This window comes from Salmo trutta, chromosome 6, assembly GCF_901001165.1.
Source record: "Salmo trutta chromosome 6, fSalTru1.1, whole genome shotgun sequence".
NCBI classification, from domain to species: Eukaryota; Metazoa; Chordata; class Actinopteri; order Salmoniformes; family Salmonidae; genus Salmo; species Salmo trutta.
Window position 1 is genome coordinate 27,438,181 of NC_042962.1, and position 27,590 is coordinate 27,465,770.

General features: G+C 40.2%; 2 protein-coding genes across 11 annotated transcripts in view; both read left to right on the forward strand.

Annotated features, from left to right (window-relative positions):
* The window catches only part of myom1b (myomesin 1b), a 35,033-nt gene extending 33,248 nt beyond the window's left edge, over window positions 1-1,785 (forward strand). For 5 of the 6 annotated variants that reach the window (XM_029756027.1, XM_029756028.1, XM_029756029.1 and 2 more), the window contains 2 exons: window positions 230-380; window positions 888-1,785. In XM_029756027.1, the coding sequence (XP_029611887.1) occupies window positions 230-380; window positions 888-1,153 (417 nt within the window). In that variant the 3' untranslated portion in view covers window positions 1,154-1,785. The remainder of the gene's footprint in view (window positions 1-229; window positions 381-887) is intronic. The other variant, XM_029756036.1, reaches the window with a different exon arrangement.
* Window positions 1,786-2,123: 338 nt separating this feature from the next.
* LOC115195788 (phosphatidate phosphatase LPIN2-like) overlaps window positions 2,124-27,590 on the forward strand; it is a 47,183-nt gene continuing 21,716 nt past the window's right edge. The window contains exon 1 of one of the 5 annotated variants that reach the window (XM_029756039.1): window positions 2,124-3,359. Coding sequence is in view for 2 of the 5 variants with exons in the window: in XM_029756037.1 (XP_029611897.1) it covers window positions 19,976-20,137 (162 nt within the window). In the remaining 3 variants the exon portion in view is untranslated. Of the gene's footprint in view, window positions 3,360-4,787; window positions 6,374-18,808; window positions 20,138-20,833; window positions 21,294-21,785; window positions 21,874-27,590 lie in introns of those variants that run through there. The other 4 variants (XM_029756038.1, XM_029756037.1, XM_029756042.1 and 1 more) reach the window with 4 other exon arrangements.

Consider the following 27,590-nt stretch of genomic DNA (forward strand, 5'->3'; position numbering starts at 1 on the left):
AATCACATTAGGAAAGCTTTGCAGTCTGGTAAGTAACCTCAAATGCCAACAATGTCTTTGAAGTAGAGACCATTTTTTTTAAGATGGCTTGATGAAATGAAACCTTTTTATTCACAAGACTAGTTTTAAAAGTAGCTAGGGAAATTCTGTGTGCAAAGTATATGTGTGTGCGCCTGTGTGCGCCTGTGTGCGCGTGCGTGTAAACCCTAAAACCTTTTCCATTTGCCAGTTGGTTGTAACAGAAGGCAAAGGGGACTTGGGAGTGACCTCCTATTTGACCGATGCTGATGGGAACGTGATCATTGGGTCTAAAAGCAGACCTACCACCCCAACAGAGAGGAGGAAGTCAGTCACTGGGAAGAAAATGCAGAAGCGAAAGGGTGAGGGGACAGCTGTCCACAATAATGTGTGCAAGAAAATACTTAACACAAAAAGCTTTTAATGTGAACAAATACGAATATTAGGCTACACCTTTAATTAGGCCACACTTCTCAATGAAAAAAATATAAACTTACTACTAAGTTAAAACAGTGTACAGAGTAATTATCTAATCTCAGAACCCAGATCTGGCATAACAGTCTGTCACAAGAGACTAGGACTTCTCTCACTTCATGGTGTCAGTTTATCACCTTCAGAAGGAGCGGATAGCATCATCATCATGTTTATCCTTTTTGAGTCAAAAGTGTAAGCACTATCACAACAAGTCATGTTTGAGGTTAGGGAAAAAAATCTAGTTAGGTTGATTTCTTCACCACCAAACTAGTGAAGTTGTTTTGGATGGACTTTTTGGTGATTGAGTCAGTGGTTAAACATAAGTAATGTCCTTCCTCTGGAAGCAGCTTTGTGAATTTCTTCACCTGTGTGTGTGTGTGTGTGTGTTTCCTTAGATTCCGTAATCCTCCAGAAGCCACCAGAGGAAAAGGAGGGGAAGAAGAAAGAAGAAAAGAAGATGGAGGACAAAACTGATGCTGTGCCAAAAACCACAGACAAGAAAAAGGCTGCCCCTGTTGTTGCAAGCGGGGTCGGCAAGCAGGAGACCCTGCAGCAGCCCACAACTACAGCAGATGAGGCGAAGCCAGATGATGTCCCCACATCTGAGAAACTGGCAGAGAAGCCACAGATTAACAAGGGCAAAAACGATCAAGACGAGTGATGATCAGAAAGCTGGTTACATAAGTGAAATAGTTATTTTGGAGTTTGATGTGGTTTACATGTCTTGCATGACTGATGTGTGTCTTTCAGCATCATTGAAACAACACTGGAATAACTGTTTTTCTCCCAACATTGTAATTCATTCATCCTTTTCTTTAAAGGCCCAGTGCTGCAGAATTTCCACTAATGAAACTAACACTCAAAAAATTTGATCTGTGTAATTTCCTGATAGTTTCTGTTAGAAAACAAAATCTACACAGGACTTTCTAATCAGCAGCTTTGAATGAGCAGGCGTTTCGGCTTCCCATTGTGACATCCACATGCGGTAAATTTAATAGAGCAGTAACAAAGAGAATTCCAAACCTCCCTGCCAATAACAGCTAGTTTTCAGTTTTCCCCTCCCCCCTCAGACCACTCCCAGGCAGTCCTAGCGAAATTCTTGCTTGAGAAATATACTGAACAAAAATATAAATACAACATGTAAAGTGTTGGTCCCATGTTTCATGAGATGGAAAAAAGATCCCAGTAATTTTACATATGCACAAAAATCATATTTCTATCAAATGTGCACAAATTTGTTTACATCCCTGTTAGTGAGCATTTCACCTTGGCCACAATAATCCATCCACTTGACAGGTGTGGCATATCAAGAAGCTGATTAAACTGCATGATCATTACACAGGTGCACCTTGTGCTGGAGACTATAAAAGACCACTCTAAAATGCCACAGATGTGTCAAGTTTTGAGGGAGCAATTAATTGACATGCTGACTGCAGGAATGTCCACCAGAGCTGTTGCCAGAGAATTGAATGTTAGTTTGTCTACCATAAGAAACCTCCAATGTCGTTTTAGAGAATTTGGACAGCTGATGAAACTGAGGAGTATTTCTATCTGCAATAAAGCCCTTTTGTGGGAAAAAACCTGTTCTCATTGGCTAGGCCTGGCTCCCAAGTGGGTGGGCCTATGCCCTCCCAGGCCCACCCATTGCTAGATTAGGGCCTAATTAATTCATTTCAATTCAATATGAACTGTAAATCAGTAAAATTGTTGAAATTGTTTAATGTTGAGTTTATATTTTTGTTCAGTATAGTTTCTTTGCTAAATGGAAATATTTGACAGTTAAGTACTTAATCGTTACCCAGAAATGATTTGATATTGATATAAAAACGGCTGCATTGGGCCTTTAAGAGCAGGGAAGATTAAAATACAGAGTGAGGGATGTAATTTTGTATTACAATGTATAATTCAAACATGTAGGCTGCGCTATAAACTTGTAGCTCAAAGGAAGGCCCACAAAAAAAATGCATAATTTGCATAGTCTTCAAATCTTTAACCTTTGGTGGTGTTATTGCTTGCAATTTTTTTTTGCCTTCAAGAGTGTGGGTTTCATAATATTTTTGATTGATTATAATGCAGTCATAGGCCACTTTAAAACACCTGAGATTGGGAATGACATATGTAAAACAGGAGTATGTGTATCGAGGGATACACAACTGACCGACTTTTGAACAAACATTCGTTTCTCATGCACAGGCCTCATGCACAGGCCTATAAATCAAAGTCACCAAAGGAATGATATGGGTCTATACACAAGAGAGGAAGTGAAGGACAAACGAAACGTGAATACCTGAAGTTAACCAGAGCAGAGTAAAATCACAACAAGGTCAAATATTAGAACATGTCACTCAGTTCACCCAATTAGCTTGGAGGCAACATCCAAATGGAACAGAGAATTGGACCACCAAATAAAATGATCCTCGTTTTATTTTTGTTGAAATTAATATCACTTGATGAATGAACGCTTGTAATTCACACACAATTATCGAGGAGATTGCATGGGCCACTTCTCTTCACTGGTATAATTGTTTGAATTGCGCATTTCTCTGCATTGAAAAGAACGAGTCATGTTATGTTTGGTAGCCTATAGGCCTGCATGCACAATATGGTGTGATAATAATGAAAAATAATACAAGGTTAGATTGTAAAAGCGCGTCTGTGTGTAATTTCTCAAATTGATACATTGTACGGGTAAAACGCAAGTAGATAGAAACTGTTACATTGTATCACGTGAAAGCACCGTTTTGCGTGGTCATATGGTTAAGATCACAGCGCCGCGAGACGAGCCAACGACGTCGAGGCTCGAGTTGAGGTGAACTGCCACGGTGAGAAATAACTGACGCCGGCTGCCAAATGACTGTCTGCAAACGGTATGTAATTCAAGTACCAGGCTACTCTCGCCGGTAAAGTTGATAAGCTGCAGTTCTCTGCGAAACAGTAGGTTTAAACAGTAGGTTTTTCATTGAGCCTTCAGTGCGAATCTCACGTTTGACTAGGCTAGCTATATGTAACGTTAGCTTAGGCGACACGGTAACGTTATCGGGTTTAGCCTTACCTAACGTAGCAGGCATACAATAAACTGACTGTAAGAAGCTAGCTCTAGTTAGTATAAATAACGTTTTTTTTTAAAGACTTCTGATGAGCAGCTTAGCTGTCGCTCATCAAGCTCTAAATTGTAGGGTGATTAAATATACATACATATATTTATACATATAACGTTCTTTAGGTTAGGATTGCCTCTAGTTTGTCTGACGTTATGGATGCAAAGAGTGGGCTAGGGTGGCAATGGATTATAGCATACTTTCAGTTAATGTTTATAGCCACAGCTACAATATCACACAATCTTACTCATAAAGCTTAGTAGACATACAATGTTGCTAGCTTTTACTTAAGAAATGTTTTGTCTTGAATGACAATTTGGCATTGAAGACAAACCCATTGAAATGTAACTTACCCCTTGAATTGAAGAATACGCGTTTTAACATCTAGGCTACTTGCAGCCAAATGTTATGTCATGGGGGTGCATTTTCTCTATAGTCTATTGTTTACTTTTTTGTTGGCGACCCACAGTGGTGGACAAAGTACTAAATTGTCATACTTGAGTAAAAGTAAAGATACCTTTTTTTTTTTTTTTTTTTTTTTTAAGCACACAACTATTTAGCACATTCCTTAACAGCAAATGACACAAGTAAAAGTGAAAGTCACGCAGTAAAATACTACTTTAGTAAAAGTGTAATGTACTTAAGTATTAAAAGTAAAGGTAAAGGTTTAAACCATTTCAAATTCCTTATATTAAGCAAATCATACAGTACAATGTAATTTTTTAATTTGTTTTGACGGATAGACAGGGGCACAGACATAATTTACAAACAAAGGGAAGGGAAGGGGGATACCTAGTCAGTTGTACAACTGAAAGCCTTCAACTGAAATGTTTCTTCCGCATTTAACCCAACCCCTCTGAATCAGAGAGGTGCGGGGGGTTGCCTTAATGCATTTGTGCCTAGTGAGTCCGCCAGATCAGAGGCAGTAGGGATGACCAGGGATGTTCTCTTGATAAGTGTGTGAATTGGACCATTTTCCTGTCAAAATGTAAGAGTACTTTTGGGTGTCAGAGAAAATGTATGGAGTAAAAAGTACATTATTTTCTTTAGGAATGTAGTGAAGTAAAAGCAAAAGTTGTCAAAAATATAAATAGTAAAGTACAGATACCCCCAAAAACTACTCAAGTAGTATTTGAAAGTATTTTTACTTAAGTACTTTACACCACTGGTGACCCACTATTTGATGTTTAAAACGACTTAATCCCAGCTCATGGGATGTTTTGCCATAGGATTGGCTCCTGAACTGAACACAATCTTTGCAAAGCACATTGCTAGGCACTTTGATGTGGAGCAGTACATAAATGTCAGGAAATAAGATTACCGCTAGCCAAGGTGCTCTCTAACCATCTTAGTGGCCAATGAGTCAAGGATGATAACAGGTCTTCTACAGCGACGCCTGTTGATAAGGCAGCGCAAACTTGTCTTTACCCTCAGTGTCTAGCTGTAACTGAATATTATATGCTGTATGTGTCTGGATGTAAGAGAACAGTATTATTAATGTGTTAATTACACTATTAGGTGTAAAACACCATAAATGACCAATAGAGTGCAATAGAAGGAGCTTATTGTTGTTGACAGCGTCAGACCCCTAAGCATTGCAGTCAGCATGTTCTGATCCACAAATAAGGATACAGTCCCATGGGTGCAGTAACAAAAGTACCTCCACATGCAAGTGACACATTCAAAATGAAAACAAAACCAAATCTGGTGTCTGTATGTGCCGTTCTAAAGTTCACATTAACTGAGCTCGGCAAGGCAATGTGTTGGTTTCCTTTTGTGGGTGCATGAAAACGTTAGTCAGTTTCCTCAGCAAACTTAATTTGATGTGTGCTTTACTGAAATTCTACTTACTGTAACTGGCTCATACTTCTTACTGCATTATTTGATCACAAACCCAATAGGCTATACGTTTCCATATAGGCCTAGATATGTACAGTCAGTTTAATAGTTGTGTGCTAAACCAGCCATTTTTCTGTCTAAATTAGGCAATGTGAGTGTAGTAGGAGTTCTAACATGGCTGACATATCATCTGAACTTCTTTGGAAATTTCTGCTTTGTCCATGAAAAGAGTTTGCCACTGCAGCTTTGATACAAACAGGCCATGGCAGGGCAAACTACACATTATGGGGCATATTTTACGTTAATTTCCAACCTGATTTAACTGAAAAAAGAGAATCATTTATTTTATCTTAACCACAAGTTATGTAGAAAATAACATCCAATGACATTTAGACCTAGCATCCTTTGCTCGTTTTTCTGAATTGTACTGTTTTTCCATGTTGCTAAAGGGTGTAATTTAATTTAGTATGACCTTACACACAAGTCTGATCAATTTCTTCAAAGACTCTTGCTTCATACAATTTAGGTCTCCTAAAGGTTGTTTATGAGTCTACGCACATTTTGACATTTTGCTTTCTAGTGCCTGTTTTGAGCTCACCATGGTGGTTCAAAGCCCTCAAATGGGTATGTAAGCGTTTTAAGGCTCAGGTCTGGGGTAAATTTCCTTCATAGGGTTTGTGTTGGCTTAGAGGGGAGCAAAGGCCACAGGGGCTCTGGACCGGTGCATGGCACAGGCTGGGTGGAGGGTGGCAGAGTCAGGAGGAGAGGGGTAGAGTGAGTAGAGACCGCCTGGGCTCAGAGTACAGTGCTATCCCCTCTGAGGTGAACAGGCCTTGGGCCCCGGGGAGAGAGCAATGGACCTCTCAGTATGGTGCCCCAGTCCAAGAGACTCAGTGGAGAACCAGGACTCACATCTCCAGGACTCAAAGTCCTCCTGGACTCTGGTGAGTTGGGATTCCCTCATTAGTCTGCAACTAGAGAGTACGTTGTGGTGCATATTTTTTGAATGAGTTTACTTATACAGTACTTTATCAGAAATGTTTGTTTTTGTAGTTTATCAGATGGATGGATTATATTTTTTTAAATTGTGAGCAACATCAGGTTTCTCATATTTAATTTGTACTTTTTTCAGAGTCACATAATGCTGTGACTTATTGGTAGTAACTGTTTCTTTCCACAAGGGATGTGGAAATGTGCTTCTGTTGGAGATTTACTTTGGGTTCAAAGTCCAGGGCACTGGTATGCAGCTCAAAAAGTTCATAAGAAGTTCTCCATGTAAGGTGCTTAAATATTGTTGGGTCGTTCCACCAATTCAGTGCCTTTTGAGAAGTGTAACTTGGTCCAAAAAAACTTTTGATTTTACCTAATTTTAACATTCTGTCATAAAGAGCACATGTTCAACTTAAACTTTCCCATCTCAAGAGGTTAAATAAAAAATTACTATAGTAAGTTCCTATTAAGTGCCCAAAAAGGTAACAGGGGTGACGGCAACAGGGGTGACGGCAACAGGGGTGACGGCAACAGGGGTGACGGCAACAGGGGTGACGGCAACAGGGGTGACTCTAACAAGATTGACGATTTCTTCTTAAATCAGCCACAGATCCCCTTGTGACAGGGGGAATGGAAGCTTGTTGTGTGCAACAGGGAGTGGCAATTGAATGCAAGCTTCACAAAAAAATGAAATTGTCTCAATATTTCTAGCCTGTCTATCTATGGGGAACAGGGTTGACGTGTTATGCTCAACAAGCTCAGTTTTCCACCACAAATCATCAGAAAATGGCAAAAAAAAATAGTAGAACTATTCCTTTTACTCTTTGATTTGACTGTTAGATGTTCAATGTTTCTTAAAAACTATATTTTCAAAGGAATAGTTTCACCATATTAAAATGATACGGTTGACCTTAAAATTAGTGACAGATGTAAATGAATCACTAATCACATGAAATAAATAATAATATTCTAATATTCAGAAATAACTTTGTCAAAGCAACAAAATAACTGGTGCTTTAAAATTATGGTAAAACATTTTGGGACTAAGTGGGTTAAAATCTTCCTAGAAGTGACACAGGGTTAATGGATTCAAAATGCTGAATTCTGGCACTTTAGCAAGCTTTTATTAAAAACATTATTGAATTCTCCAGGTTGTCTATATTAAATAGATATAACAGTGGTTTGAAAACGCAATATTCGGGCACGATTTATACTTAAAATATCAAATGGCACTCTTTTCGTAGAACGACCCTGTTATTGTGGAGTTATGAAGGCATTTCTGCTGCATTCTGTGTCCTTTATTTGGTGTAAAGAATATAGATTTTTTTCCTGTACCACACCAGTGTATCCACTCTTTTCATTCAGCAGTGGTAGCCCACCTCTGCTAAATTGTTGCCACCCCTGAAAAAAATATTTATTTCTTCCGAGACATGCTTTTAAATGGATAGTCGTTGGCTCAGTGACTGGAAGTCTATGGGACAGCTAGCATGTCATTGCGCTTACGCTAGTAGCAATGCCCCCCCCCCACACACTCTTCCCTTGCCGTCACTGCAAAAAAAATCCTAGGGGAAACACTGCACAAACAAAAATTTCATTTGGGAGACATACCTTGGCAATGACCTCAACTGTATGTGCGTTAGTGGTGTACGGATTAGCTGTTTGTTCATCTGTACCAACCCGCAATTGCTAATAATCTATCCACAACTGCCCGACTATGTGATAAAGTGAAAATCTGAGGCTCCTGACTCTAACCAGCTAATATAGAAAATAGATGTACTGTATGCTACAGTCAGAGACAGCAGAAATATTTTGGGGGCAGTGGGTGCAGGATTTTTTTGGTAGGCTATTTGTTAGTCAACTTGACTAGAATTAGATACATGCAGCTTCTCTTCTGTTATTATACTTTATGTTGGCCTAGAAGACTAGTAAACCCCTTGCTCACCAAAATAATATCATAAATTGGTAAAATTAATGCTTCAATCTTGTTGACATCAGTAAAGTTTTCATCTCTGCTTCTTTTGTGGAGAAAAGACATTAAGAAATCATAGGCCCCAGGGCTTTTTTATTTTTTATTTTTTTATTTCACCTTTATTTAACCAGGTAGGCTAGTTGAGAACAAGTTCTCATTTACAACTGCGACCTGGCCAAGATAAAGCAAAGCAGTGTGACACAGACAACAACACAGAGTTACACATGGAGTAAACAATAAACAAGCCAATAACACAATAAACAAGTCAATGACACAGTAGAAAAAAGAAAATCTATATACAGTGTGTGCAAAAGGCATGAGGAGGTAGGCAATAAATAGGCAGTAGGAGCGAATAATTTTCAATTTAGCAGATTAACACTGGAGGGATAAATGAGCATATGATGATGTGCAGGTACAAATACTGGTGTGCAAAAGAGCAGAAAAGTAAATAAAATAAAAACAGTATGGGGATGATGTAGGTAGATTGGGTGGGCAATTTACAGATGGACTATGTACAGCTGCAGCGATCAGTTAGCAGCTCAGGTAGCTAATGTTTAAAGTTGGTGAGGGAAATAAAAGTCTCCAACTTCAGCAATTTTTGCAATTCGTTCCAGTCACTGGCAGCAGAGAACTGGAAGGAAAGGCGGCCAAATGAGGTGTTGGCTTTGGGGATGATCAGTGAGATATACCTGCTGGAACGTGTGCTACGTGTGGGTGTTGTTATCGTGACCAGTGAACTGAGATAAGGCGGCGCTTTACCTAGCATAGATTTATAGATGACCTGGAGCCAGTGGGTTTGGCGACGAGTAGGAAGCGAGGGCCAACCAACGAGAGCATACAGGTCACAGTGGTGGGTGGTATAAGGTGATTTGGTAACAAAACAGATGGCACTGTGATAGACTGCATCCAGTTCGCTGAGTAGAGTAATGGAAGCTATTTTGAAGATGACATCGCCGAAGTCGAGGATCGGTAGGATAGTCAGTTTTACTAGGGTAAGTTTGGCGGCATGAGTGAAGGAGGCTTTGTTGCGAAATAGAAAGCCGATTCTAGATTTGATTTTGGATTGGAGATGTTCAATATGAGTCTGGAAGGAGAGTTTACAGTCTAACCAGACACCTAGGAATTTATAGTTGTCCACATATTCTAGGTCGGAACCGTCCAGGGTGGTGATGCTAGTCGGGCGGGCAGGTGCGGGCAGTGAATGGTTGAAAAGCATGCATTTGGTTTTACTAGCGTTTTAAGAGCAGTTGGAGGCCACGGAAGGAGTGTTGAATGGCATTGAAGCTCGTTTGGAGGTTTGTTAGCACAGTGTCCAAGGAAGGGCCAGAAGTATACAGAATGGTGTCGTCTGCGTAGAGGTGGATCAGGGAATCGCCCGCAGCAAGAGCGACATCATTGATATAAACAGAGAAAAGAGTCGGGCCCAAGAATTGAACCCTGTGGTACCCCCATAGAGACTGTCAGAGGTCCGGACAACATGCCCTCCGATTTGACACACTGAACTCTGTCTGCAAAGTAGTTGGTGAACCACGCGAGGCAGTCATTAGAAAAACCAAGGCTATTGAGCCTGCCGATAAGAATACGGTGATTGACAGAGTCGAAGGCCTTGGCCAGGTCGATGAAGACGGCTGCACAGTACTGTCTTTTATCGATGGCGGTTATGATATCGTTTAGTACCTTGAGCGTGGCTGAGGTGCACCCGAGACCGGCTTGGAAACCGGATTGCACAGAGGAGAAGGTACGGTGGGATTCGAAATGGTCAGTGATCTGTTTATTAACTTGGCTTTCGAAGACTTTAGATAGGCAGGGCAGGATGGAAATAGGTCTGTAACAGTTTGGGTCTAGGGTGTCACCCCCTTTGAAAAGGGGGATGACCGCGGCAGCTTTCCAATCTTTAGGGATCTCGGACGATACGAAAGAGAGGTTGAACAGGTTTTTTTAATAACAGTATTTTTGCATTTCATGCAATTCTGTGTAATTTACATGACAGAAGACATTAGCTGAATCTTTTTTAATACCACAGAAATGACCGAAATTAGTGGCTACTCTGACACTGACAAACTGAAATCAATCTGGTCTTGAATTCAAACAAACAATAGCCCAGGCCAATGAAGCGACACACTGATTGTACAATATTAGGAGGCAATATATATACAGTATATACACTGAGTGTAAAAAACATTAAGGACACCTTCCTAATATTGAGTTGCACCTCCCCTTTTGCCTTCAGAACAGCCTCAATTCGTCGGGGCATGGACTCTACAAGGTGTCGAAAGCGTTCCACAAGGATGCTGGCCCATGTTGACTCCAATGCTTCCCACAGTTGTGTCAAGTTGGCTGGATGTCCTTTGGGTGGTAGACCGTTCTTGATACACACGGGAAACTGTTGAGCGTGAAAACCCCACCAGCATTGCAGTTCTTGACACAAACCGATACGCCTGGCACCTACTACAATACACCGTTCAAAGGCACTTAAATCTTTTGTCTTGCCATTAACACTCTGAATGCCATGTCTCAAGGCTTAAAAATGTGATGTCAATAAGGGATCATAGCGTTCACCGAGATTCACCTGGTCAGTCTATGTCATTGAAAGAGCACATCCTTAATGTTTTGTACACTCAGTGTATATCATAATCTACAGTAGGCTACTAAATACAATTTCCAGTGGCACACTGACTCACCTAATGATGAAGATGAAGCCATGCCCTAACCCTGACTGTTATGACAAAAGACTGGGGGTATTTATTCTAGGTGTGAAGATATTTCAACACGTCTACAGTGAGGGGAAAAAAGTATTTGATCCCCTGCTGATTTTGTATGTTTGCCAACTGACAAAGAAATGATCAGTCTATAATTTTAATGGTAGGTTTATTTGAACAGTGAGAGATAGAATAACAACAAAAAAATCCAGAATAACAACAAAAAAATCCAGAAAAACGCATGTCAAAAATGTTCTAAATTGATTTGCATTTTAATGAGGGAAATAAGTATAACAGCACTTAACAGCACTTGGCTGTTGCAGTGAAAAAAATCTAAAATATATACTACATATATAATATATACTGTATATATAATATATACAGTACCAGTAAAGCGTTTGGACACCTACTCATTCAATGGTTTTTCTTTATTTTTAATACTTTATACATTGTAGAATAATAGTGGAGACATCAAAATTATGAAATAACGTGTATGGAGTCATGTACTGTAGAAACCAAAAAAGTGTTTAACAAATCAAAATATATTTATATTTGAGATTCTTCAAAGTAGCCACCCTTTGCCTTGATGACAGCTTTGCACACTCTTGGCATGCTCTCAACCGGCTTCATGAGGTAGTCACCTGGAATGCATTTCAATTAACAGGTCGCCTTGTTAAAAGTTAATTTGTATTTCTTTCCTTCTTAATAGGTTTGAGCCAATCAGTTGTGTTGTGACAAGGTAGGGGTGGTATACAGAAGATAGCCCTATTTGGTAAAAGACCAAGTCCATGTTATGGCAAGTACAGCTCAAATAAGCAAAGAGAAATGACCGTCCATCATTACTTTAAGACATGAACTTTGAAAGTTTCTTCAAGTGCAGTCGCAAAAATCATCAAGCGCTATGATGAAACTGGCTCTCATGAGGACCACCACAGGAAAGAAAGACTCAGAGTTACCTCTGCTGCAGAGGATAAGTTCATTAGAGTTAACCGCACCTCAGATTGCACCCCAAATAAATGCTTCACAGAGTTCAAGTAACAGACACATCTCAACATCAACTGTTCAGAGGAGACTGAGTGAATCAGGCCTTCATGGTCGAATTGCTGCAAAGAAACCACTACTAAAGGATACCAATAAGAAGAGACTTGCTTGGGCCAAGAAATACGAGCAATGGACATTAGCCCAGTAGAAATCTGTTATTTTTGTCTGATGAGTCCAAATGTGAGATTTTTGGTTCCAACCGTCATGTCTTTGTGAGATGCAGGGTAGGTGAACGGATGATCTCTGCATGTGTGGTTGCTGGTGACACTATCAGAAACTTTAGAATTCACGGCACACTTAACCAGCATGGCTACCACAGCATTCTGCAGTGACACGCCATCCCATCTTGTTTGCGCTTAGTGGGACTATCATTTGTTTTTCCAACAGGACAATGACCCAAAACACACCCCTAGGCTGTGTAAGGGCTATTTGACCATGGAGAGTGATGGAGTGCTGCATCTTATACATTTACATTTAAGTCATTTAGCAGACGCTCTTATCCAGAGCGACTTACAAATTGGTGCATTCACCTATAATATCCAGTAGAACAACCACTTTACAATAGTGCATCTAAATCTTTTAAAGGGGGGGGGGGGGTTAGAAGGATTACTTTATCCTATCCCAGGTATTCCTTAAAGAGGTGGGGTTTCAGGTGTCTCCGGAAGGTGGTGATTGACTCCGCTGTCCTGGCATCGTGAGGGAGCTTGTTCCACCATTGGGGTGCCAGAGCGGCGAACAGTTTTGACTGGGCTGAGCGGGAACTGTGCTTCCTCAGAGGTAGGGAAGCGAGCAGGCCAGAGGTGGATGAACGCAGTGCCCTTGTTTGGGTGTAGGGCCTGATCAGAGCCTGAAGGTACGGAGGTGCCGTTCCCCTCACAGCTCCGTAGGCAAGCACCATGGTCTTGTAGCGGATGCGAGCTTCAACTGGAAGCCAGTGGAGAGAGCGGAGGAGCGGGGTGACGTGAGAGAACTTGGGAAGGTTGAACACCAGACGGGCTGCGGCGTTCTGGATGAGTTGTAGGGGTTTGATGGCACAGGCAGGGAGCCCAGCCAACAGCGAGTTGCAGTAATCCAGACGGGAGATGACAAGTGCCTGGATTAGGACCTGCGCCGCTTCCTGTGTGAGGCAGGGTCGTACTCTGCGAATGTTGTAGAGCATGAACCTACAGGATCGGGTCACCGCCTTGATGTTAGTGGAGAACGACAGGGTGTTGTCCAGGGTCACGCCAAGGTTCTTAGCACTCTGGGAGGAGGACACAAGGGAGTTGTCAACCGTGATGGCGAGATCATGGAACGGGCAGTCCTTCCCCGGGAGGAAGAGCAGCTCCGTCTTGCCGAGGTTCAGCTTGAGGTGGTGATCCGTCATCCACACTGATATGTCTGCCAGACATGCAGAGATGCGATTCGCCACCTGGTTGTCAGAAGGGGGAAAGGAGAAGATTAATTGTGTGTCGTCTGCATAGCAATGATAGGAGAGACCGTGTGAGGATATGACAGAGCCAAGTGACTTGGTGTATAGCGAGAATAGGAGAGGGCCTAGAACAGAGCCCTGGGGGACACCAGTGGTGAGAGCACGTGGTGCGGAGACAGATTCTCGCCACGCCACCTGGTAGGAGCGACCTGTCAGGTAGGACGCAATCCAAGCGTGGGCCGCGCCGGAGATGCCCAGCTCGGAGAGGGTGGAGAGGAGGATCTGATGGTTCACAGTATCAAAGGCAGCAGATAGGTCTAGAAGGATGAGAGCAGAGGAGAGAGAGTTAGCTTTAGCAGTGCGGAGAGCCTCCGTGACACAGAGAAGAGCAGTCTCAGTTGAATGCCCAGTCTTGAAACCTGACTGATTAGGATCAAGAAGGTCGTTCTGGGAGAGATAGCAGGAGAGCTGGCCAAGAACGGCACGTTCAAGAGATGACCTGGCCTCCACAATCACCCAACCTCAACCCAATTGAGATGGTTTGGGATGAGTTGGACCGCAGAGTGAAGGAAAAGCAGCCAACAAGTGCTCAGCATGTGTGGGAACTCCTTCAAGACTGTTGGAAAAGGATTCCAGGTGAAGCTGGTTGAGAGAATGCCAGGAGTATACAAAGCTGTCATCAAGGCAAAGGGTGGCTACTTTGTTTAACTTCACTAGGGTAGGGTGCAGCATTTGGAATTTTGGATGAAAAGCGTGAACAAAGTAAACTGCCTGCTACTCAGGCCCAGAAGCTAGGATATGCATATAATTGGTAGATTTGGATAGAAAACACTCTTTCCAAAACTGTTAAAATAATGTCTGTGAGTATAACAGAACTGATATGGCAGGCAAAAACCTGAGGGAAATCCATCCAGGAAGTACTATTATTTTGAAAGGCTGTTTTTCCATTGAAAGCCTATTCACCACACAAAGACTTAGGGCCCAGTTCACGATCTCTATGGCTTCTTCTACATGTGGCCAGTCTTTAGGCATTGTTTCAGGCTTTTACTCTGAAAAATTAGGGCGATACAGCACTTTAAATGAGTGGACAGTGGTAATTTCCAGACATGAGTCCAGCGCGCCTTTCTTGTTTCTCCTTTTCTATTGACGAAGCTTTTGTCCGGTTGAAATATTATTGATTATTTATGACAAAAACAACCTGAGGATTGATTTTAAACATCGTTTGACATGTTTCTACGAATTTTTATTGTACTTTTTTGATTTTTTGTCTGTCTGTTGTGACTGCGCTTTGTTCCAATGGATTGCTGAACAAAACGCACCAACAAATGGAGGTTTTTGGACATAAACAGGGACATTATTGAACAAAACAAACATTTATTGTGTAACATGGAGTCTTCGGAGTGCAACCATATGAAGATCATCAAAGGTAAGTGATACATTTTATCGCTATTTCGGACTTTTGTTACTCCTCTTCTTGGCTGCTAAATGTTTGTAATGATTTGTCTGCCTGGCGCTGTTCTCAGATAATCACATAGTTTGCGATTTAAGTTTCCATTTAACCCATCTGAACATTAGACTACAGTTCCCTTGACGTGCCATAGGCCTACTTGAAGTCCCCCTCTTGTGACTGTCGAATTTATATAGCACCTCAATCATCACAAATAACACTGCTATCATCCTCTTTTACCACCTAATCAATAATTACTTTTCAGGCCCTCCCTTCTCTTTATTTTCAACTCTCCATTTTTCAGATTTTTTGTTATTGAATTAAACTCCGACATTGTCCTTTCTGCCTCCTTGGAAAGATTTTTCTGCCCACTCCCAAAAGCATTTGGCAATTGGCATGTAGGCTTTTTGGCGAGCGTACAGTTAGGCCCTAAAGCTTAGGCTTATACACTCATGCCAGATAGCCTAAAATAATGAAATAACAACCTTAATGTAGCCTATATATATATAAATTGCACAATCATTTTACATTTATGGATGTTTTAAGGCAGTGGTTCCCAACCTGTGGTGCGCGCCCTCAGTCGGCAGGAGTTTCTTTTAAGAACTCATTCCGGTTTTAAACTTGATCTTGAAAGTTGTAATAGTAGAATGCACAAGGTGTAATTTTGAAATTGGGTAGTGCATCATCAGTTCCTCTTGTCATGTTAGTCATTCATATCTTAGAGAGCTATTTATAACTTGTCAGAAATGTCCAGATCAACTAGCCCATGTCAGCTAATGTTTTTTTATTACAGTTTTTTAACCCATAGATATTGTTGACATTTTTTAGTCACTCAAATATCACATAAATACACATTATACATGTCAAAATGTATAGAATTGCAAGAAATGTTTCTTTAAAACTGCAACATTTTCTTTGCACCCTATGACAAAATGTGTAGAATTGCAGGAAATAAGCTTTAAACTTGCTAAATTCTCTCAACCAACAAGAGGGGTGTGAACAGTTTGTATCTTGAACAGTGCTTGTGCCCATAGAAGTAGATGTGGTGCGTATGCCCACGCATGGGGGCGCAGGATGTTCCCCAATGCTGGAAGGGGGGCCCCGAGTGAAAAAGTTTGTGAACCCCTGTTTTAAGGTATTGTTTGTTTTCTGTGTTGAAGCCATGTGCCTTCATCTTGGCACTCCCCCACCATTTTTTTGCCACATTTATTTTATTACAGACACCTTAATGCATACTTTTAAATTATATTGTGAGCTAAACATACAAATAAAAAATGTCCTTAAAGTATACATTTTTGTTAGATGACTAATGTTACTGTCCCCACTACAACAACAAAATACTTAAATAGATATCATTTTGTCCTTGAAACATTTTATTGAAGTACTGTAGAATTGTATTAATTCCTATGGAGGACTGTTCCTAATGGGACCTGACGTGTGGCTTTAAAGCCTCTCAATGGGCAAAACATAGCATCAGCAATCCAGGGTTTATATACATCATTGACCTTAAGGATACATCCCAAACTGTAGTTGATGCAGTACAATTCAATTGTGTTCTTCATCCATTTGTTTTCTCCATCCATCAGCTCACTCTGTTGCAGTGGAACATGGGAATGAATGGGCCCAAAAGCATCAAGATCAGCAAAATCCGCCCCAAACAAAAGAGCTTTATAAGTGCCACTCTGTGGTACTGTTGCCCTGTTTATGTCTCTGTCCCAAATGGCACCCTATTCCCTACACAGTGCAATACTTTTGACCAGAAACCATAGGGAATAGGGTGCTATTTGGGATACATACAGCCTATAACTGACCTCCATGCTGTAGGCAGCAGTAATCTGTGCTCGGGCTGCAGCCACAAGGGGACTGCTAAGCCTTTGACTTTAAACTGTTTGGGGCAGCAGATAAAACTAAATATTTTCTGAGGCTGTTGTTACCAACAACAAGTTCAATCAGGTTATTAGAGTTACACAGATGGCAAATTGTGTGACTATTATGGGGTTGTCAGGAAATAGGATGACCTTATAGGCCCCTACAGTGTATTTTCATTGACTTTGCCTTTCTGCTCTCTTATTTAGGTCTACACCAATGTTAACTGCAGGGCTCTACGCTGGGCCAGATTAAGAAATCATAGCCCCCACCCAAGGGATACAAAGTATATGTTATGGTGTGGGGTACATTTTTCTGGCATGGTTTAGGTCCACCTGTAGAATCTATGCCAAGGCGTAATGAAGCTGTTCTGGCAACTATACAGTATATACAGTTTCTTCGGAAAGTATTCAGACCCCTTGACTTTTTCCACATTTTGTTACATTACAGCCTTATTCTAAAATTGATTATATTTAAATATATACATGTCATATTTACATAAGTGTTCAAACCCTTTACTCAGTACTTTTTTTTAAAGCACCTTTGGCAGCGATTACAGCATCGAGACTTATTGGGTATGACACTACAAGCTTGGCACACCTGTATTTGGTGAGTTTCTCCCATTCTTCTCTGCTGATCTTCTCAAGCTCTGTCAGGTTGGATGGGGAGCATCACTGCACAGCTATTTTCAGGTCTCTCCAGAGATGTTCGATCAGGTTCAAGTCCGGGCTCTGGCTGGGCCACTCAAGGACACTCCTGCGTTGTCTTGGCTGTGTGCGTAGTATCATTGTCCTGTTGGAAGGTGAACCTTCGCCCCAGTCTGAGGTCATAAGCACTCTGGAGCAGGTTTTCATCAAGAATGTCTGTCTACTTTGCTCTGTTCATCTTTGCCTTAATCCTGACTAGTCTCCAAGTCCCTGCCGCTGAAAAACATCCCCAAAGAGCATCATGCTTCACTGTAGGAATGGTGCCAGGTTTCCTCTAGACGTGACGCTTGGCATTCAGGCCAAAGAGTTCAATCTTGGTTTAATCAGATCAGAGAATCTTGTTTCTCATAGTCTGAGAGTCTTTAGGTGCCTTTTAGCAAACTCCAAGCGGGCTGTCATGCGCCTTTTACTGAGGAGTGGCTTCCGTCTGGCCACTCTACCATAAAGGCCTGATTGGGGGAGTGCTGCAGAGATAATTGTCCTTCTGAAAGTTTCTACCATCTCTACAGAGGAACTCTGGAGCTCTGTCACGATGATCATCGGGCTCTTGGTCACCTCCCTTCTCCCCCGATTGCTCAGTTTGGCCGGGCAGCCAGCTCTAGGAAGAGCCTTGGTTGTTCCAAACTTCTTCCATTTAAGAATGATGGAGGGCCACTGTGTTCTTGGGGACTTTCAATGCTGCAGACATTTTTTGGTACCCTTCCCCAGAACTGTGCCTCGTCACAATCCTGTCTCAGAGATCTACGGACAATTCCTTTGACCTCATGGCTTGATTTTTGCTTTGACATGCACTGTCAACTGTGGGAACTTATATAGACAGGTGTGTTCCTTTCCAAATCATGTCCAATTAATTGAATTTACCACAGGTGGACTCCAATCAAGTTGTAGAAACATCTCAAGGATGATCAATGGAAACAGGATGCATCTCATAGTAAAGGGTCTGAATACTTATGTAAAAAAGTTTTTCTGTTTATCGTTTTTAATACATTTGCTAAAATAAAAAAATAAACCGTTTTCGCTTTGTCATTATTGGGCATTGTGTGTAGATTGCTGAGGATTTTTTTATTGTTTTAATCCATTTTAGAATAAGACTGTAATGTAAAAAAAAAAGTTGAAAAAAATCAAGGGGTCAGAATGCTTTCCAAAGCCATTGTATTTCCTTCATATTATTTTTTTATATATTTTTTTATATATATATATATATTATTTTTTTTTTAAAATTTGGTGTGTGATTTTTGTATGCCTCTTGGCAGCCCCGGCAAACCCCTGCAATAGACTGGCCCTGGCTCTACGCTGACATTTTTTTACAAGAAGCATGTGAGCTCATAAATTCAAAAATGTAGAAGGTCATAAAGAAATGTAGGAACACAATTAAACATATTAGAGGTATTAATGCTAAGAATTGCCAGCAATAACAAAATACAGGGTTAAGGAGCACCAGAAAAATAAGTATTTTTAAGATTGAGATATAACCTACATTGGGCCTAAATGAATTCGATCATGAATCTGTGCTCAGTGTATTCTCTATGGCACTCCGAGGCTGCGGTACAGCAAAGTAATCATTACATCTGGGTGAATTTTTTTTGTTTTTCGTTTTATCTGGTGTTAATGGATGAGGCCAGAGTATTTTTCCTGTTGGCTAATAAGAACTCAGTAATAACTGAGGTTTGTATGCCATGATGTTCACTGCCTCTGTATTTCCACTGGTTATAATGTCAGCCAATGGCCTTATCAGTTACTTTTTGCTTATTTTTTGTTAGTTGAGTGTCTTTCAGATTAGGACCTGTCTTATGACAGATACACTGAGTCAGGCAGTATTCATTGGATCTTGATGGTCATAACAGGATGCCCAGATTTACGTAAAAGGGTGAAGTCCATTCCCATCTCAAAGTCTTGTTTATTCCCAAGGGCTTTGAAATTAAAAGCTCAGCAACAACACAAATGTGTGTGTAAAGGGCGTCACGCTGCATGCTTAGCGAGTACCACTTCCTCCGGATTCGGCCCATACCTGGCACAAACTCGGGACCTCTGCTTTGCCAGTGCAAGTAACCGCCCTCCTGAAGCATCTTACCAGTCTGTACCACGTGAAAAGCTAGCTATTCACTGGCGCAAGTGGGGACACTTCAGGCTGAGGAGTAAGTTTCACACATTCCCATGTGCTAAAGGTGTGGCTGTGACAAAGTCGAGGCATATACAGTGCCTTCAGAAAGTATTGTCTGACACCCCTTGACCTTTTCCACATTTTGTTGTGTTACATCCTGAATGTTAAATATATTCAATTGAAATGTTGTGTCACTGGCCTACACACAATACCCCATAATGTCAAAGTGGAATTATGTTTTTCGACATTTTTACAAATCAATAAAAAAAGATAAAGCTGAAATGTCTTGAGTCAATATGACCTCTTGTCCACCAGATGCATCAAACTCATTGCGTTCCGGCGGAAGTCATTAATTGGCAATGGAGCAGTCCGCAACGCTACTTTGGGGGTGCTGCACTAGGCTGCGGTGCGTTCTGTGTAGCGCATGCGTTCAATATTTTCAACTCGTGCGTTGCTTTACGGTGCGGTGGGACAAACGTAAGTACACACACAGCCTCAAACTATACTGAACAAAAATATAAACGCAACATGTAGTGTTGGTCCCATGTTCCATGAGCTGAAATAAAAGATCCCCATGAATGTCCATATGCACAAAAAGTATAAACTATATATTCTTGCTAACATGTCTAAGGTATTAAACCCCAACATCCAAGAGATGGATCTATGCGAACTGTGGCGATATAAACATCCAACTGAAAGTGATTCCACCTGTTACCCTCAACTCATATTTAAGAATTTACTTTGTTATTGTAAACTTTTCTTTAAAGGTGCTACACATAGGCTATTTTTGATTTTTTTGGCATTGTAATTTCAAAAACATTCCAGAATATATCTGCAGTAATAGTGAATTCGTAGTGTTTCACAGTATTACTTATCCACCAGTGTGGATTGGTTGTGATATTCGCCAATTTTTTTCTGTTGTCAAAATGGGATAGCTGTTCTGACTTTGTGGCTGGGTGATGTAGTGGAAATCGCTCAATCAACTCCTGGTTGCTAACATTCTACACTGTTCGCTCAAACAAGCAATGAATAGTGTAGGGAATCATTGTACCATCTAAATCGCTGTGATACTTTCGGACCAAAACCAAAAGTAAAAGGCTCAAGCGCGAGTCTCCGCCATGTTATGGAGAAATGGGATGCGGTGGAGGGCGAAGATTTGTTTTGAATGACTTGCGCTTGAGCCTTTTACTTTCGGTTTTGGTCCAACAGCTTTATTTTTTGCTATTGAAAAGATATTTCGCATCATTTAGACAACATAGGCCATTTACTTAGATAACTAGAAAGTTACATTTAGGGGTCGCATTAACGCAGAATTCTTCGTTTTACACGCAGGATGAGAATTCACCAATGGCATTCAATCAGCAGACAGCGCTCTGACCGATGTGTAGTTACTTTTATCCTATACTTTTCTTGGTGTAGTCAATCTACTTTTCTCCGGTAAAATGCAAGATTAACTTGAAGAAAAACATTAGGAAATGTAGCTGGATACATTATTTCTATAATAAACAGATGATGGACATGCAGAGTTTTTTTCAAAGAAGACTGCTTTTTCATTGTAAATTCATTATGTGACAGGTGAAATGAAGAACGCAATCTGCTTTATCTTCAAACGTATTGCACAAGTTGACTGCAGGTATTTACTAAAGGAGCTACAAATATTAACATGTATAGAACAACGTTAAAGAAATAGTTTCAATGATATTGACTGTATTGAAAAACCATCCCGTGGCTATTTCCAAATAGCCCGGTATATAAGGTATACCGCCCAAGCCTACTCAATTCCTAGGTAGACATGTTTTTGGAAGTAAATGCATACTGAAAAAAATATATAAACGCAACAATTTCAACGATTTTACTGAGTTACAGTTCATAAAGGAAATCAGTAAATTGAAATACATTTTTTTGGCCCTAATCTATGGATTTCACATGACTGGTAACACATATGGATCTGTTAGTCACGATACCTTTTTTTAAAAAGGTAGAGGCGTGGATCAGAAAATCAGTCAGTATCTGGTGTGACCACCATTTGCCTCATGCAGCACGACACTTCCTTCGCATAGAGTTGATCAGGCTGTTGATTGTGGCCTTTGGGATGTTGTCCCACTCCTTTTCAATGACAGTGCAAAGTTGCTGGATATTGGCGGGAACTGGAACACGCTGTCGTGCATGTCGATCTAGAGCACCCAAAACATGTTCAATGGGTGACATGTCTGGTGAGTATGGAGATTTTCAGCTTCCAGGAATAGTGAGGTGATGGCGGCGGATGAATGGCACGAAAATGGGCCTCAGGATCTCCTCACAATATCTGTGCTTTCAAATTTCCGTTGATAAAATGCAATTGTGTTCGTTGTCCATAGCTTATGCCTGCCCATACCATAACCCCACTGCCACAATGGGGCTGGTTGGACGCACTGCCAAATTCTCTAAAATGGTAGAGAAATGAACATTCAATTCTCTGGCAACAGCTCTGGTGGACATTCCTGTAGTCAGCTTGCTAATTGCATGCTCCCTCAACTTGAGACATCTGTGGCATTGTGTTGTGTGACAAAACTGCACATTTTAGAGTGGCCTTTTATTGTCCCCAGCACAAGGTGCACCTGTGTAATGATAATGCTGTTTAATCGGCTTTTTGATATGCCACACCTGTCAGGTGGAAGGATTATCTTGGCATCGAAGAAATACGCGTTTTGTGCGTATGGAACATTTCTGTGATCTTTTATTTCAGCTTACATGTTGCGTTTATATTTTTGTTCAGTGTGGATAATTAAGTATGCCTAACTGTTGTCTAGGAAGCTCTTAAAGCATATATGACAGGTTGTATCATGTCTTACTCTTCACATAAGAAAAAGACCCATAAAGAATTAGAAATACTAAAACAGAAAATCCATGACTTTTAACACTTTGAAGCTTGAATATAACATAATAAACACCCGCTCTGCAGAGATTTCTGCCCTGAAATCCAAACCACAATATGTTGAGTAAGGTGAAATTGTGGGGAAAATGATTGCTTGGCAAATTTAAGAAAGAGGAGGAGGAATGTTACCATCCACAGCATTAAAACCCAAGATGGTAGCCTAACAATGTAGCCTTCTAAAATGAACTCTTTATAACAATTTATCACAAACTGTATCAACCTGAAAAAAAGTTAATAGAAAGATAGTCAATTTCCTTAATAAGGCCAATGTACCAATAAGTGTACTAGAGAAAATGTATATGGATAGAAATTTGCGCTGTCCCCGACAAAAAAAACCAACTGTGTAGACCGAAAGTCGTCTGTTCTTTCGACCAATCGATTGCTCAGAATTTTTAAATGTGTATTTTTCCACATGCCACAGCTGAGCTTTCACTTCCAGCTCCGCCTGTCTCATACTCCGCCCACCAATCTCCTGCAGGAAGTAAGCACAGCAAAACCCAGTAGACCGAGCAGGGAGCGGCCATCACAACACACCATATGTGTTTTAATAAAACTATATGCATTGAGCTTGTCTGATGCTTTAAGCTTACGGTTTGATGCCTCAAGAGGGCACCAGAGATCTAGATAACCAGAAGACCCACCTATTCTCATCCCGCTCCTGCTATCTTTCGCAAATTCTGCCATTATCCTACTCTCCTGAAGTTGCTGGTAATAGGCTACACAAGGAGTCGGCAACCTTTCTTATGTGGAATGCCAATTTATCTTGCCATTTCTACCAATCTCTATGCCAGTTATGGTTTTCATATGCACATTTTTGTGAAACAGTTTCATTTAATTTATAATAACATCTTCATATCACAAAATCATTATCATGTGGATTAATCTAATTTATGATTAGTTATGAAAATCATACGAACCTAAAAAGTAACTTCTATTGCCATTGCCAACTATGTATTAAATATCCTACATAAGCCAACAAATAAAAACATTGCAGCCTGCAAGTAGAAAATATCCTGATAAAAATAAATATCCTATAAATCACATTGGCTACACATGGCCTGTCTGCATATGAATTTGAAACATTGTATTAACTATTAACTTGGGTCAGGCTCAAGAAGTTTTCTGCTCCAGTGAACTCGGGACAGACACAGCTGTAGGCTATTTGCGCAAGGGATAAGAAGCAGTGCTTGACTTGGGCAGGAGCTCACCAGAGCTGAGTACCGACACCTTAAATGTTCTACTGCTTGAGCTCCTGTTCCTCTTATACAATATTAGTTCAGTATTGTGGAGCTCCTGCATCTAAATATAAACAGTACTAGCACCCAAAATGAGTACCGTAACCTATTTCAGTCCAAGTCAAGCAATGATAAGAAGCCTATTTTATGATGTTTCCACTGGATCAGAGCATGGCATTTACCCCTTTCACGCTGAGTGGTTATCGAAAGGGAGAGAGCTGGAAAGATTTTTCAATTACATTGAGGAACTATTGGAATTCTCCATGGATGTAAAAACAGACTTTGTTTGCTTGCTGTTTGAGATGAAGAAAATATTCCTTTGAGAAGCTCCACATGTCATTAGTGGGCTCCCAAGTGGCACAGCAGTCTAAGGCACTGCATCTCAGTGCTAGAGGCGTCACTACAGACTCTGGTTAGATTTCAGGCTGTATCACAACCGGTCGTGATTGGGAGTTCCATAGGGCGGCGCACAATTGGCCCAGCGTCGTCTGGGTTAGGGTTTGGCCAGGGTAGGCCGTCATTGTAAATAAGAATTTGTTGTTAACTGACTTGCCTAGTTAAATAAAGGTTAAATAAAATAAATAAAAATAGTGCTGGTGCGTTAAGCCAATCAGAAATACTATCAGATCCCCAAATGGACACATTTATATGCCTACAGACTATAGGCCTACTTCTATGCGTGTGCGTCCTTACTCAACATTGACAGGAGTGTTCCAAACTAAAGACAATGACTAAATTGACAGAACTCATAAATATAATTCAATAAACCAGAACTTGTTTCTCACAAGTGTAGCGTAGGTTGTGCACTCTACAAACAATGTGTCCACTCCGACAATGAGAACAGGAAGACTGGAATAATAATATTGAATGCATTAAAGGAAATGACCGAAACCAAATTACCAAATATTGTAGATTAGAAATTATAGGAATTAACGGTAAATGTACTACTGATGATAAATCTAATGGGGAATTGATATACAATAACAATCAAACGCAAACAATTCACACAATGGTACTTTTTAATGGTAAATTTACAAACATATATTATGATAAATAGATTATTTAACTCGTTATGGTTAATGGTGAATTAAGTATAGCCAGTTATAATTGTAATGACTTAGCAGATAAAGAATAACAATATTTACCTGGCTCAAAGAGAAGGAAAATAATATATATTGTTTACAAGAAACTCATTCAACAATATTAGATGAAGTTGTGTGGAATGGACTGAGGGGGTGAAATATACTTCTCCCATGGGCAAAGAAACTCAAACGGGGTGATGATATTAATTAACAGTAATTTTGATCCGAATGTGCAAATTGTCCGAACAGATCTGCAAGGTAGATGGATGGTTTTAAATATACAGATATGGCTCATTATCCTTTACAGACCAAATAATGATGAGCCACGCTTCTTTGAAAATATATATACTACCGTTCAAAAGTTTGGGGTCACTTAGAAATGTCCTTGTTTTTGAAAGAAAAGCACATTTTTGGTCCATTAAAGTAACATCAAATTGATCAGAAATACAGTGTAGACATTGTTATTGTTGTAAATGACTATTGTAGCTCGAAATGGCTGATTTAAAAAAAAAAAAAAAAAAAAATATGGAATATCTACGTAGGCGTACAGAGGCCCATTATCAGCAACCATCACTCCTGTGTTCCAATGGCATGTTGTGTTAGCTAATCCAAGTTTATAATTTTAAAAGGCTAATTGATCATTAGAAAACCCTTTTGCAATTATGTTAGCACAGCTGGAAACTGTTCTGATTAAAGAAGCAATAAAACTGTCCTTCTTTAGACTAGTTCAGTATCTGGAGCATCAGCACTTGTGGGTTCAATTACAGGCTCAAAATGGCCATAAACAAAGATCTTTCTTCTGAAACTCAGTCTATTCTTGTTCTGAGAAATGAAGGCTATTCCATGCGAGAAATTGCCAAGAAACTGAAGATCTCGTGCAAAGCTGTGTACTACTCCCTTTACAGAACAGCGAAAACTGGCCCTAACCAGAATAGAAAGAGGAGTGGGAGGCCCTGGTGCACAACTGAGCAAGAGGACAAGTACATTAGCGTGTCTAGTTTGAGAAACAGATGCCTCACAAGTCCTCAACTGGCAGCTTCATTAAATAGTACCCGCAAAACAACAGTCTCAACGTCAACAGTGAAGAGGCGACTCCGGGATGCTGGCCTTCTATGCAGAGTTTCAAAGAAAAATATATATCTCAGACTGGCCAATACAAAGAATAGATTAAGATGGGCAAAAGTACACAGACACTGGACAGAGGAACTCTGGAATAGCCTTCATTTCTCAGAACTAGAATAGACTGACGAGTTTTAGAAGAAAGATCTTTGTTTCTGGCCATTTTGAGCCTGTAATTGAACCCACAAGTGCTGATGCTCCAGATACTCAACTAGTCTAAAGAAGGCCAGTTTTATTGCTTCTTTAATCAGAACAACAGTTTCCAGCCGTGCTAACATAATTGCAAAAGGGTTTTCTAATGATCAATTAGCCTTTTAAAATGATAACCTTGGATTAGCTAACACAACGTGCCATTGGAACACAGGAGTGATGGTTGCTGACAATGGGCCTCTGTACACCTATGTAGATATTCCATAAAAAAATCAGCCGTTTCGATCTACAATAGTTATTTACAACATTAACAATGTCTACACTGTATTTCTGATCAATTTAAAGTTATTTTAATGGACAAAAAATTTGATTTTCTTTCAAAAACAAGGACATTTCTAAGTGACCCCAAATTTTTGAACGGTAGTGTATAATAAATTATCAACCCTGCAAGTAATATAAGTCTCCGTTATTATGGTGGGAGATTATAATACTGTTTTAAATACCTCGATGGACCATAAAGAAAATCACACTACAAACTTTCACCCTCATGCTCTTAAGGAAATCATGAATGTCATGGATATATTGGAACTAGTGGATATATGGAGGCTTAAATAGCCTGTCCTAGTGAGATATACATGGCGGAGGCTTAATCAAGCTTGTTGTCTTGACTTCTTTCTTATGTCATTCTTCTTGTCACCAAAATTGAAAAAAGTGTTGATAGGGGATAGAATGCGGTCGGATCATCAGATAATTGGCATAATACATTACTCTTACTGAATTTCCACGTGGGCTAAGATATTGGTAATGTAATCAAAGCCTGTTGGATGATAACTTGTTTTTATCTAGGACAAACGAATGTATAACTGATTTTTTTCTGACATAACATAGGTACAGCAAATCCGCTTATTGTATGGGACCCTTTTAAATGTGCCTTCAGAGGCCATGCAATTCAGTACTTATCTCTAAAACAAAAGTAATTTAAGTCAAAGGAGTCCATACTAACAAAGGAAATAGAAGGTCTAACAGAATAGATAGATAGCAATAAAAACTGTACCATAGAGGCTCAGAATAAGTTAGAGGAAAAACTGAAGTAAATTATGGAACTTTTTCAAGAAAGATCAAGTGTAATATCTTATAATAATAAAGCAAACTGGATGGAATATGGGGGAAAATGCACAATACTTTTTTAATCTTTAACATAAATGCTACCAAAAATAATTTCCTGAAACTTGTTACAAATGATGATTCACTAAATAATATTTTGAAAGAGGAAGCAAAGTACTTTAAGCATATGTTTTCGTTTCAGTCTCCTCATCTCCTCTAACCGAAGCTAATCGTATGGATTTTTTTTCTGTTAATAATGTAAAATTAACAGTCGTATAGAAAGACTCATGTGAAGGTGAAATTACAGAAGAGAAACTTCTTGATGC